General features: G+C 51.5%; 1 protein-coding gene across 14 annotated transcripts in view; it reads right to left on the reverse strand.

The window, feature by feature from the left end:
• Positions 1–12861, reverse strand: part of DAB2IP (DAB2 interacting protein) — a 314536-nt gene that overhangs the window by 25434 nt on the left and 276241 nt on the right. For 12 of the 14 annotated variants that reach the window (XM_077922165.1, XM_077922167.1, XM_077922163.1 and 9 more), the window contains 4 exons: positions 10670–10871; positions 7912–8090; positions 4555–5449; positions 2408–2560 (listed from right to left, as the gene is read on the reverse strand). In XM_077922165.1, the coding sequence (XP_077778291.1) occupies positions 2408–2560; positions 4555–5449; positions 7912–8090; positions 10670–10871 (1429 nt within the window). The remainder of the gene's footprint in view (positions 1–2407; positions 2561–4554; positions 5450–7911; positions 8091–10669; positions 10872–12861) is intronic. The other 2 variants (XM_077922166.1, XM_077922169.1) reach the window with 2 other exon arrangements.

Below are 12861 nucleotides of genomic sequence, written 5' to 3' on the forward strand. Positions count from 1 at the left end.
ACCTTCCCACCTATTTATCTACTTGTACTTTGACGTGCTTTCGAACTGCTAGGTGGGCAGGAGCAGGGACCAAGCTACAAGAGCTCACCCTGTTGCGGGGATTCGAACCGCCGACCTTCTGATCGGCGAGCCCTAAGCTCTGTGGTTTAACCCACAGCGCCACCCGCGTACCCAAGGTGTTAAAGCCTTTAACAACTTGGGCCTAGTTTACATGCAAGATTGCCTTACCCCAAAAGGCACCCACTTGACTACTTTGACAGGGAGAACTGGCACCACTACAGGCGCCACATAAAACCCAATTGTTTAGTGTGGCAGCACCTGCACTTTGGAACTCCCTGCCTATTGATACCAGGCAGGTGCCTTCGCTGTATTCTTTTCAGTGCCTGCTAAAAACATTCCTGTTTAGACAAACCTTAGCCTTTTCCAGAATTTTCTCTGTGTTTTAAACTATTGTAGTAATTTTTTCTTTTTCATAAACTGCCTTGAGGCTTGTTTCTTTACAATCAAATGGGGTGCAAATTTTATGAAATAAATACACATGCTGGCTCCTAGGAGCTGGATTCCCTTATTACCTAGTCTTGCTTCCCCAGTGGAAACAGGGCATTAAAATGGTTCCACTAAAAAAAAGAGGAGCAAATCCTAATTTTGTCCAGCACCCTGCAAACGGGCAGTTTGCTCCGGATTTTAATCCTCTCTGCCTCCCCACCCCAACAGCCCACAACTGCCCTATACAGCCGAAATATGGAATATTGAAACCACTGCTGCTGTTTTTTTCTTATTTAGGATTTTAATGCTTCTTATCTTTTCTGGTAAACCGCTTTGAGGCAGTCAAGTCGTGCGTAAATTTAATGAAATAAATGAATGGATAAACAGCATGCAGGGGTTTCCATTGACTCAAAGCCTGCCACACATGCGTGTGCGCATGCCATGTGGTCGTATCGGGATTCTTTTGCTGTGGACTTTATTTGCCATGCTTTATTGACCCATGCAAACGCTGCAGGAATCTCCAATGAAAGAACTTTGTGGAAGCCCTCTCAGCATTCTTTTCTTACAGGAGTTCCATCAATAAACAGCAGGGAGGGATTGGTCAGTGTAGTAGTCTCTCTCTCTCTCTGTGTGTGTGTGTGTATGCACAAAGGAACTGAGACAGTGCAAAGCCATGGCAAAGGTGCCCACGCGCATCCGTTTTACGGAGCCACCCTGGAATTCAGGAGAAGTGAAGAGCTTTAGTGGCAGTGGCTCAGCAGCAGAGCATCTGCCTGGCATGAGGCATCAGGTTCAGCTCCCGCGAGGCTCTCCAGGTAAGGCTGGAAGCGACTCCCCACCTGAAATCTCTGAAGGGCCACTGCTGCTGCCCGTCAGTGTAGGTAACGCTGAGCTAGATGGACCAAGTGCCTTGCTCAGTATAAGGCAGCTTCCGGCACCCTCACAAAGAAACAAATGAAGCTGCGGACGCTGAGGAGGAGAAACGTCTCACCTCTCCCTCTTAACTGGACGGCTTCGGGAGAGGCAGGCAGGAAACAGGTGGGAGGCAGAGAAAGAGGCGAGAACTGGAAGGCACTCGTGCCAACCGGAGAGTATGGTTCCAGTGGAGACAGTGGCAATGAGGGTGGCACTGGCAGCGAAGCAACAGCGGTTGCTCCCGTGCCTGCTCTCCTCCCGTCCAGATCTTACCATGTGGCACAGCTGTGGGAGGTGTGTCTGTGGGGCAGGGAAGGGGGCATGGATTATGTCAATGGAGCCAGCAAGGGAATGACAACAGCACAACGGAAATGCAGGAAATGAGCAATGTCAGGCTGGGATTATAAAAATGCTCAGAGCTGCTCTTGTCAAGGCAAGAGAGGCCCCTTCTTTGGGGGTGTGGGCTGGGGAAGGAGGAGGGACATAACCTGCTGCCCAGGTTCTCTCTGTAGGAAGGGCCTCTCCAGATACAGCTGGGAGTGTTCACTGCCTGAAAGCCTGGGGAGATGCTGCCAGCCAGTGTTGACAACGCTGAGCTGGCAAGACCAATGGTGTTTATTATTTACCTGTTTCACTTATTTATTGCTTTTATATCCCACCTCTCTTTCTCCAAGTGTCTGTGCATGGCCCTTTTCACTTAATTCCCACCACCAGCCTGTGAGGAAGGTTAGGCTGAGGGGCAGGAACTGCTCTCCTTGGAGAAAAGGGAAGAGACAAACCCAACAGGTAAAGTGGTCAGGGAGGGTGGGAGTGGCAGCCTGAGGTCATCAGGAGGACTGCAGGACCTACACCCCCAACGCCCTGCCCTACATGAGAAGCAGTAGTGGGCAAGGAGCAAGGGCCACTGCAGCCTTTGAACGGCACAGGCGGGGGAGTGGATGTGTTTACAAAGGCAACTGTCTCTCTCTCTCTGGAGAGGCCACTTCTGCGTCCTGCCCGGCGTTACCTTTTCCCCTTGGCCGAACTCCTCTTTATTCCGGATCTTATCCCTGTGCTTGGGTTCTGGGTCACTGCTCTCCTCTTCTAAAAACTGCACGTTCATATTCAAAAGCCAAGCGGCTGTGCGGTCCAGGGCATTGGGGTTCACAGGAGAAGGGGCCTAAAATGAAACATAGAACCACAAGCGAAAAGAGGGAGTGGAGGGGGGGGGGAGAAAAAGAAAAAAGGGGAAACCGGAATGGACATGAAGCTAGAGAAAGACAGAGAGCACATGTCCCAAATACCCAACACTTGGGTCTTTGGTTTAGTAGGCAGTCTTCCTAGAGCCAAGCCTTTTCTAGGACTTTAGACTGGAGGGAAGCTTCACCTGCCAACCTGAAATGGTTTGTTTTGAGCCTGAAATGGTTCACACTGCAACCGCGTTCTACGCAGGCGTTCTGTTGCAAGGGTCCCGTGTATGCACACAAATGCATACACACAAAACCAACCCCCCCCCTATACAAGCACCACTAGCCTTCTGGGGCCAAGTGGGCTTTGACGCTCCCCCAAGTGATGGCAGAGCGCTCAAAAGTTCTTTTCACACCAGGAAATCTCAACAGGGGAAAAAGAGAGCTTTTTAAGCTCTCTCCTTTGCTTGCATTCAGCTCATGGAATTTCTACCTGCGTATGGTTGAAATCATGCGAGTTAAATCTGCTCAAGGTGTCACTGCGCTGCGTTTCCAACCTTACTTCAGGCCCAGCTCCATCCCTGAATGAGAAGGCTGCCCCTTCCAAGTCTGCTCCCCATATCTGGAGGTGCTTTTTACAGAGGGACAGTTTCCCCCACTACAGTGGACAGAGCTAGCAAAGTTTTATTAGGAGGGTTTTGGGGTGGGGGTGCAGCTCTATATTGCTAGAAAGAGGTATTTTTATTGTCTCATATCCCCAACCCTGATGTAATGCTGTTCCAGGGCATATTAGGAAGAAATCTTGCCCCTGTGCTGCCCCCCCCCCCATGAAACAATAATGGGAAAAAGAACATGATAGATGTATCAGAAAAATAGGGTAGCAGTGGCACTAGCAGGTTTACCACGTAGAGACCTGCTGCCAGCATCCTGAACCCATCAGGAGATCTGGATTCTCCCTCTCTCAGATTTGTCTCCGAAATTCACCCCCCACTTCATGAGCTGAAGAATTTTGAAATCTGTATCAACGCCTTATCTCCGGCTCCCTCTACCCTTATCTCCCTGCGGCTTCCCTAGGAAAACAGCCAAATCTGTTTTGCGGCTGAGCTGACCTCTAAAGGAGAAACAACCCTGGCTCACAGCTCCTGCTTGCGACCTCCCCACTCTGGGGAGCGAGAGGCACTGTGCATGCTCCCAACCCACCGGCTACAAGCGGACCTAGAGAGAGTGCATGTGACTGAGGCCTTAATTAGCCCTCAAATAACAATTAACATGGTTGAATTTGAACAAGGAGCTTCATTATTTATTGTGTTCCCAGCTAATAGGTGAGGGATGCGGATGAGCACCAGAAGGAGGGGGTGGTGGAGGAGAGATTATGGCACCAGGCTCAGGCTCAGGTGGGGGGAGGGCTTGATCCAACCACTGACCCCTTTCCTGCTGTAGTTTCTGGTCAAATGGGGCTGTTTGGGACGGCCCCAGCAGCTTGCAAGTCCCTGTTTGAGCAAAAGTCACAGCCTTTGAGAGGAAAGGATACCAAGGGGTCATCTAGCTGGCTGGCCTAGCGTGGCAACTCCTCTCACCTGTCCCTTCACCTGCTCTGAGCAACGCTTCCCAACACCCTCAACCAGTGTGCATTCGGCTGGGGAGGGCACAGGGAACGACCAACCTGCTATCAATTTCTCTCTAGCTTCGGTCGAACAACTCCAACCAGTGGTGCTCCTTTGCCGCACACGGAAGCAGCAAGATGGTGAGATGGCACTGGATCTGGTGTGGCGTGGGATGGGGTGGGGGAAGCCGGAACATTTATGGGCAAAAGCAGCTGCTGGATGGCAGAGCGAGATGAGGGACAGCCTCCCGCCTCCTGCACACACTCCCGCCCCGAACCGGACCTGAGATGGTGCAGATTCTGGCTGGAGAAGGGAGGTCCTCAGCCAAGTGCCCTCTCTGCCCCCTCTCCCCAACCTGCCCCTCCTGCCACGCCCGCACTGACCTGCTTATGCACCGTTCGCTGCTTCATCTCTGGGCTGTCTCCCTTGGAGGAGGAAGACTGCTGCCGCAGCCGTGCCCCGCTACCCGGCCAGTCGGGCGAGGAGGAGAGCATGCCGCCGCTGGAGGGGCGTGGGTACTGCATCGTGCTCAGCAGCGAGGGTGGCGTCCGGCCCCGAGTCACCGGCGGGGGTGGTGGGGGTGGGGGCGGCTGGTCTATCCGCCTCTGGGGGCCCCCGCTGTTCTGCCGGGGCATGGTGGGCTGCCCACCCTTGTCCGAAAGCGAGAGTTGCCGGCGGGCCAGCTCCCCTGCCCGTCGGTTGAAGTCCTCAGTTGCAGCAGCAACCACAGCGGGGTTGCCAAAGCCGTGCTTGCCCACCGCTGCCAAGTCCTCGCTGTTGCTGTGGGAGCTGAGCGAGCTGTGGCACTCGGAGCCCGAGTCCGCCAACCCACGAGGCGAGAGGGGCAGACCTGCTGCCATCTGGTACACAGGGTTCTGGAAGGAGAGGGGCGCCAGGAGCTGGGGCCGTCCGGGGGTGCCCTCTGCGCCGGGTGTCGTGGGGGTCTGGCCTGCCCGGCGCACGGTGGCCATGGCGGCCACGGCGTTCTGCTGAGTCCGCGTGCCCCAGGGGCCCGGGGCCTGCCCGATGGAGGGGGGCCCATCGCCGAGTGGGTCAGCCGGCCCCGGGAGGGCGGCCACACCATCCAGAACCCGGCTGTCCTGCAAGTCCACCATGGAGAGGCTCTTGCCACCGTTGGACATCTGGACGTCGGGCTCATTGGCCTCCGAGTAGCTGGAGCTCCGGGCAGGTGAGGGCTGGGCCCCCGCAGACCTTGTGACAAAAAACAAGTCCTTGTTTTCAGGGGTTGGAGACGGTAACCGTGTGAAATCTATCAGACTGTGGGGGAAATAAAAACGCATAAGGAGAAGAAGGAGAGGAGGAAAAGAAGGAGACAGAGAGAGAAAGAGCTGTGGTCGCTGCACGAGAGGCAGCAGCTCTTTCGCAGGACAGCAAGCAAGCAAGCAAACAAAAAACGCCCCAGCGCCATCAACACTCATGCGCCACACGCAGGCTGTTGCGAGGGCAGACGTCTCCTGGATGTGGCACGCCAGGTGGGAAATGCTGGCTCTCCATGCTAAAAGGGCCACCGCTTGTGGCCTGGGCATCTGCCTTCCATGCAAGATCATGAGCTCCATCCCCAACTGGGAATAGGGCTGGGAACTGCCCCCTGCCTGAACTCTGAGGTGCTGCTGCCAACCAGTGTAGGCAGCACTGACCCTGGTGGAAGTTTCCTACGGTCCTAGACCTTCGTTATTGGAGGTCCAGTTATGACTGACTCTGGGGTTGCGGTGCTCATCTCACTTTATTGACCGAGGGAGCGGGTGTACAGCTTCCGGGTCATGTGGCCAGCAGGACTAAGCCGCTTCTGGCGAACCAGAGCAGCACATGGAAACGCCGTTTACCTTCCCGCCGGAGTGGTACCTATTTATCTACTTGCACTTTGACGTGCTTTTGAACTGCTAGGTTGGCAGGAGCTGGGACCGAGCAACGGGAGCTCACCCCGTCACGGGGATTTGAATCGCCGACCTTCTGATCGGCAAGTCCTAGGCTCTGTGGTTTAACCCTTCATTATTACTCCTCCCTTATTTTTCTGGTGGCTGGCAAGTCAGCCTCTGCCCCCGTTGTGCTGTTAAGGTTCTGTGCATGGCTGCAGCATTAGAGGGGAAGGTGGCTGCCAGCACCAGGTACTACAGGTACACCAAGGAAAAGCACTTCCAGGATTCTGCCTTCTGAGGCCACCTCCTTCCTGGGAATATACAGTGTGACAGGCAGCCCTCAAGAGGCAGCCTGTGGGCAAATCCCCCTCTTGGCTTTTCTTGCTGGTTGTCAACTAGCTGGCGGGGTTACCTGGCCCAAGGGGGATGCCCACAGCCCAGCTCAGGCACAGGGATGCTCAGCAGTAAAGGAGAGCCAGTGGTAGCATAGCGGTTACAGCCGTGTTTCTCAACTTGGGTCCCCAGGTGTTGCCGGACTACAACTCCCATCATCATGCCTAGCTAGCAGGACCAGTGGTCAGGGATGATGGGAGCTGTAGTCCAACCACAGCTGGAGGACTCAAAGTTGGAGTGCACTGGGTTCTAGTGTCAGCGGGAGATCAGGGTTTGAACTCCCCACTTGGACATGAAGCTTATACTTGGGCCGCTCACTGTCTTTCTCAGCCTAACCTACCTCACAGGGTTGTTGTGGGGGTTAAAATGGGGGGGGGGCATCCTTGCCACCTTGAGCTCCTTAAGGGAAAAAAATAGGCAGCGTACAGATGCAATAAGTGAGAAAATAAAATGAGACAATCTTAAAGAGGATGGAGATTCATGATTTTGATTTGTTACCAATACATTTCAGTCCAATAAAAAGGCTTTCCTCATGGGGGAGGGTGTCATGTAAACAGCTCAGAAACAGCTGTTTTTAGAGAATTATGGAGTTGGAATGGACTCCTAAGGCTCTCTGAGAAGCAGTCTCCTTGTTTCATTCTGCCCACTGGATGCTAATGTTATGAGCCAAAAAATTATTTTATTTTATTGGGGAGGCTTACAGTATTTGTTTTACAAACCAAGTTATGTTTATCTTAATGGCATGCATATTATTTTGTGTATACAGAGAAGCACAGCTCTGGGGAGCTGGAAGGGACCTCAGGGGTCATCGAGTCCAACCGCAGGAATTACGGATAAGAAGCCGACCTGTCTAGATGGACGCTGCCTGCCTGTGCTGGGGAGGCTGCTCTTCCCAATAGGCATCTGGGGCTGGCTCACCCTGCAGCAGCTCAGGGCTCCGGAACCATTATATTAAGAAAGCCTCTTGTTCTGCAAACCGCCATGTGGCTGAACAATTGATTTTCAACGACGGGGGAGAAAATGGGTTTTTGCAACAGCTAATGCTCTTAAGCCCAGATCAAAGGTGGGGTGGTTTTACAAGGGTGGTTAAGAGCATGCTGCTTTGAGATCCAGTCTTGTGCATCGTTTAAATCGCCCCCACCCCCAATTGCAGAGAGAATCTTGCTTCCGCCGCCACCCCTCTCCGATTGCTCATCTCTCTAATTAAACACACAGCTTCCACCTGAAATTTATCCATTTCGATGTTTTACATTTCAAAACGAGGAGCTGTGCAAGGCGGCAGAAACCTTTAGTGGGTGAAGTGTCCATCTGCCATGGCCACCTTTTAGCCTCCCCCCGTCCATGGCTGTTCCCCACCCCCAGGATCCTTCGGGGCTGCCTCAGCCAGCTTTTCCACAAAAGCCCTCCCCCATTCGCCTGGCAGGGCTCATATCTGCTCCACCCCCACCCCCTGCCCTTGCCCGTCCTTACCCAGATAAGTCGTTCTCGATCACCATCTTCTGCAGCCCCACAGATATGCTGTTGCTAGCGTTGGGCGTCGAGGCAGCATGATCTGCTGTGACGGAGACTTGCACGCAGGACGGGTTGCTGAGGGCCGAATTGACGTCCCTCAGAATGCGTGGCAAGGGTCCAAGCTTTGTTGCTGTGCTCTGGAGGAGTGGGAGAAACACAAGCAAGGCCATCACTGAGCATGCCTATCCCAGCCACACAACAACGTCTAGGCAACACAATGACCATATATATGCACGTAATAGACAATCTTTATAGAATTCCTTCAAATCACAAGAAGTTCAAAATGAAATCTTTAGTCTCAAAGTCTCTGAAAATCTTTAAATGAAGCGAGGTACCAAACTTTGTATGGTGGAAGACAAGCTGTGAAGCTTTGTGTATTCAACAATGATGTCCAACACTGAACAGTGATTCCGGATATTGACTACTGTTTCGTAGAATTCTTCGTCAGCGTGGTGGGTAGATATAGAATGCTTCATAAACCCATCTTACTTTGAATGCTGTGGAACAGCGCTCATGTAAAAATGTAGTATGCAGTGACAAAACAGTACAGTGGTACCTCGGGATGCGAACGGGATCCATTCCGGAGCCCCGTTCACAACCTGAAACGTAAGACAGGATGGCGCGTCTGCCGCGTTTTGCCGCTTCCATGCATGACGTCATTTTGAGTGTCTGCTCATGTGCAAGTGGCGAAACCTGGAAGTAACGCACTCCATTACTTCTGGGTTGCCGTGGCGTACAACCTGAAAGTTCTCAATCTGAAGCACATTCAACCCGAGGTATGACTGTACAAAGTTTGGTAAAGGTAAAGGGTAAAGGTACCCCTGCCCGTACGGGCCAGTCTTGACAGACTCTGGGGTTGTGCGCCCATCTCACAAAGTTTGGTACCTCGCTTCATTTAAAGATTTTCAGAGACTTTGAGACTACAGATTTCATTTTGAACTTTTTATGATTTGAAGGAATTCTATAAAGATTGTCTGTTACGTATGCATATGGTCATCGTGTTGCCCAGACATTGCTGACTTTCTCTTCGCAACACAAATATTTTGTTAACTGGAGTCCACTATCAGTTTGACGCAAGAGGTTCCCCATATGGGGCTTGAAGACTCTGAATGCCTTAGATGGAAACCAGACATTGGGGTTGGTCCTTCCCCATCTACACATGAAGGACAGATGGCTCAGTTGGTTAGAGTGTGGTGCTGGTAATGCCAAGGTTGCAGGTTCGATCCCTGTATGGGACACCTGCGTATTCCTGCATTGCAGGGGGTTGGACTAGATGATCCTCAGGGTCCCTTCCAATTCTATGATCCTATCCTATGACCCCACTCCACTTCCTCGTTTCAAGAGAATGTGATAAGAGTGCTGCTGGATTGGGTCTATGGACCATCTAGTCTAGCATCCAGTTCTCACAGTGGCTGAGTGCCTAACCCTCTTTTAAAGCCACCCAGGTTGACAGGCATCACTGCCTCCTGTGGGAGGGAGTTCCAAAGCTCAACTATGCCCTCATTCACCAGGCAGAGATGCGCCAACCAGATGGGCATGGGCAGGCGAGTGTGGTTGGGGGAAAACAGCCTTAGGTGTCAAACTGAGACCTGTGCCGTGCCTAATTATGCCAGTGGGTCAGATGCCAGTGTCATGTAATAATAATAATAATAATAATAATAATAATAATAATAATAATAATAATAATTTATATTTATATCCTGCCCTCCCCAGCCAAGACCAGGCTCAGAGCACTAACAACTGATATAAAAACAAATTGATTGAGATACAACTTAAAAAACAAGATTAAAATACAACATCATTAAAACATTAAAATGCAGCCTCATTTCAATGGAAACTCAAATCAAAAACTTTTTGGGGGATGAAAACGTCGTCTTCACCAAGGCCAACTATCCAGACTACTCCTACATGGGCCAGAAAAAAGCCAGGGAAGTCCCCAAATAGGAGTTCCATCACAGAAGGAGAAAGGAAAAAAGAAAGAGGGGGAGGGAATCAAATTGATTCCAAGCCAACGGCCAGGCAGAACACAGGAATATAGCCTGACCACAAAACTGGCAAGAACCAGTTAAGGAGGAACGTAATGGTTGAATGTTAAGAGTGAGAAACAACTCCAGTTAAGAAACAAGGAGGGTTCTGCATGTACAGTAAAAAATATTGGTTAAGTGTTTCCAAGGAATGAAAGGTCCCCCAATCACCTGGAGGGCACCAGTTGAGGGAAGGCCTGTTTTCCAGACTGTCCCGTTTGAATAGAGGATTTTGTTTTGCCTTCTTTTTTTTTTAAGGAATAATTATTTACTTAACATTTAACAACAACAACAGCCAAGAATGTAGAACTTGAGCTGGCAAGGACCAACTTAAGTTAGGTGCAAATAAGGTTCACTATGGTTTTTAAGAAGTCTGATGGTCATAAAAAATGCACCTAATTTTGTTCGCACAACAATGTGCCTGGAGGACGGATTTGGCATGCCAATTCTGCTGTCAAAGTCAGAACTTCCTGAGTTCCATGTTTTCAGCTTGCCTGTCTTTGCTTATAAACATACCCCCCAGTTCTGTATGCTGACTGAGACTTTCCTGACAAAGAAGGAATGTTCAAATGCCGACGTACGTACTGTTCACTGTTGATTTCGCATGATTACGCACTGCATTTTAAAATTATTGCTTTGGTGGGGTAGTTTACTGGTGGGTGGCTATACAAATTCAACAAGCCAGCGGGTACCTGGTCCAGCTGAATCACAACTTCCCAGAGCAGAGAGTGTAAGGTGGAGAGTTCACGGCCCAGGTCAATGTACCCTTCGAAACCGGCCGTGTTGGATAGAGTCTCTGGGTTGGAGATCTCCAACAGGAACCGCTGCATGTTGGTCCACTCGTGCTCCAGGAACTGGTTCATGAAGGACATGTATTCTTCTTTGCTGCCAAACCTGTTACGAACAAAGCACATGAAGCGGTCTGGTTGGCCGCTGTGAGAACAGGACGGTGGGAGAAGAGAAGTCTTTATATCTGACCCAGCGGCCAGGCTCCCCTGATGCTCATTAAGAATGGAACCTCCATGCCCAGAGGCTGTCTACCCATAAATACTGGTTTCTAAGGGATCAGGCAGGTTCTTGTCCTCACATCCTGCTTGGGTGCGCCTGGGGTGCGGGGCTAGAGGGGCCTTTGGTCTGTCCAGCAGCCAGGCTCTCCCAGTGTTCTTACAAGACTCAGATACAACCCACATTGAGTGGGTTAGCATGCCACGATGGCAGAGCCAATTAGCCAGGGTTTGGGGTGTTGCTAGGTACATCAGAGACTTGGAGCAAAGATGCACAGCCCAAGGGAAGATGGTGAACACGTGTGTTTCCTGCCGGAGCCGTGCTTTTGCAGACCACCCACCTTGCAAGCAAAGTAAACAAACTTGGTGACAGCGAGGGGAGGAGAAGATCATCCAGTGCCTGGTTCAAAACACACACCAACAATGCACCTGGTTGGGGTGCTAATGTCTGGAAATAAAGCTACTTCTCCTGTTGAGTCAGTGATGGTGTAGTGGTTAGAGCCGCCTTTCTCAACCTTGGGTCTCCAGCTGCTGTTGGACTATGCCTCCCATCATCCCTAGTGAGCAAGACCAGTGGTCAGGGATGATGGGAGCTGTAGTCCAACAACAAAAGTTGAGAATCCCTGGATTAGAGAGTGCTGTGCTATGAGCTGGGAGACCAGGTTCTACCCCCACTCAACCCATGAAGGTCTTGGGATCCATCTAGCTCAGTACTGTATGCACCGGCTAGCAGCACTCTTCCAGCATTTGATACTGGGACCATTCCCAGCCCTAACTGGAGATGGCCCAGATTGAGCTTGGGTTATTCTGCATGCAAAATGAAGCTATGATCCTTCCCCAACAGGTAGGTAGGTAGGAAGCCGCCTTATACCATGTCCAACCATTGTTCCACCTAGCTCAGTATGGCCTACACTGACTGGCAGCAGTTTCAGATGGGGATCTTTTCCCAGTACTGTCCAGAAATGCTGGGGATTGAATCTGGGGTGTCCTGGGTGCAAAGGAGGCACTCTCCCACGGAACTGGGGCCAGAACAACCCAAGAAGAGCCCGCTGGATCAGGCCAATGGCCCATCTGTTCCAGCATCCTCTTCTCACCTGTGGCCAACCAGGTGCCTGTGGAAAACCAGTAAGTAGGATTTGAGCACAAGAGCAACTCTCTCCTATGGCTTCTAGCAACCAGGATACCAGAAGCATTGCTACCTCCAGCTGTGGGTAGCAGAGCAGAGCCATCATGGCTAGTAACCCTCAATAGCCCTCTCCTCTTATATCTCTATGCTGTTGGGCAGCAGAGAGTCTGTGGATCAGAAAGCTGATGTGGGGGGTGGGCGGTGTGGGCAGGGGCTGCCAGGAGGTGGGCCAAGAGCTGGATTTCGGCCTGAACCCCTTTACGACTGACCCAGCCAAAGCCAAATCACTGGCCTTCCAGATGATGTAATAATTTCACCCCCTTCCGCAGACCAGGGGCGCCCAAGGCCTTGACAAAGTCACCTTCGCTGAAAAGATTATTGGGCGGTCGGGCAATGCCAAATTAGACGGCCGCGTTGGCAGGGAGGATGGCTGGCCAGCAATTTGAGCAGGTGGGTGTACGAGTGAGAGAGAGATGGTGGAGGAAGGCTGATCCTGTCAACTCATGCGACACAGATGCAAGTCTCCTCTGTTCCAGCAGACCCCATCTTAAGATGCTTTTGTCAGCAAACTCACTCACTGCTGCTACTACCCTCTCTCTGTCTCTCTCTCTCTGTCTCTCTCTCTCTCTGTGTGCGCAGAGATTCTCTTTCGTTCGCTCTCTATCTCACAGCTCAGGATAAGCAGCTCAGAGCTCCTGAGCAAAGCCAGTGGGGAGATTTCTGAAATCTTTCCCCCTTTGTTTCCACCAAACCT

Source organism: Podarcis muralis, chromosome Z, assembly GCF_964188315.1.
Source record: "Podarcis muralis chromosome Z, rPodMur119.hap1.1, whole genome shotgun sequence".
NCBI lineage: Eukaryota > Metazoa > Chordata > Lepidosauria > Squamata > Lacertidae > Podarcis > Podarcis muralis.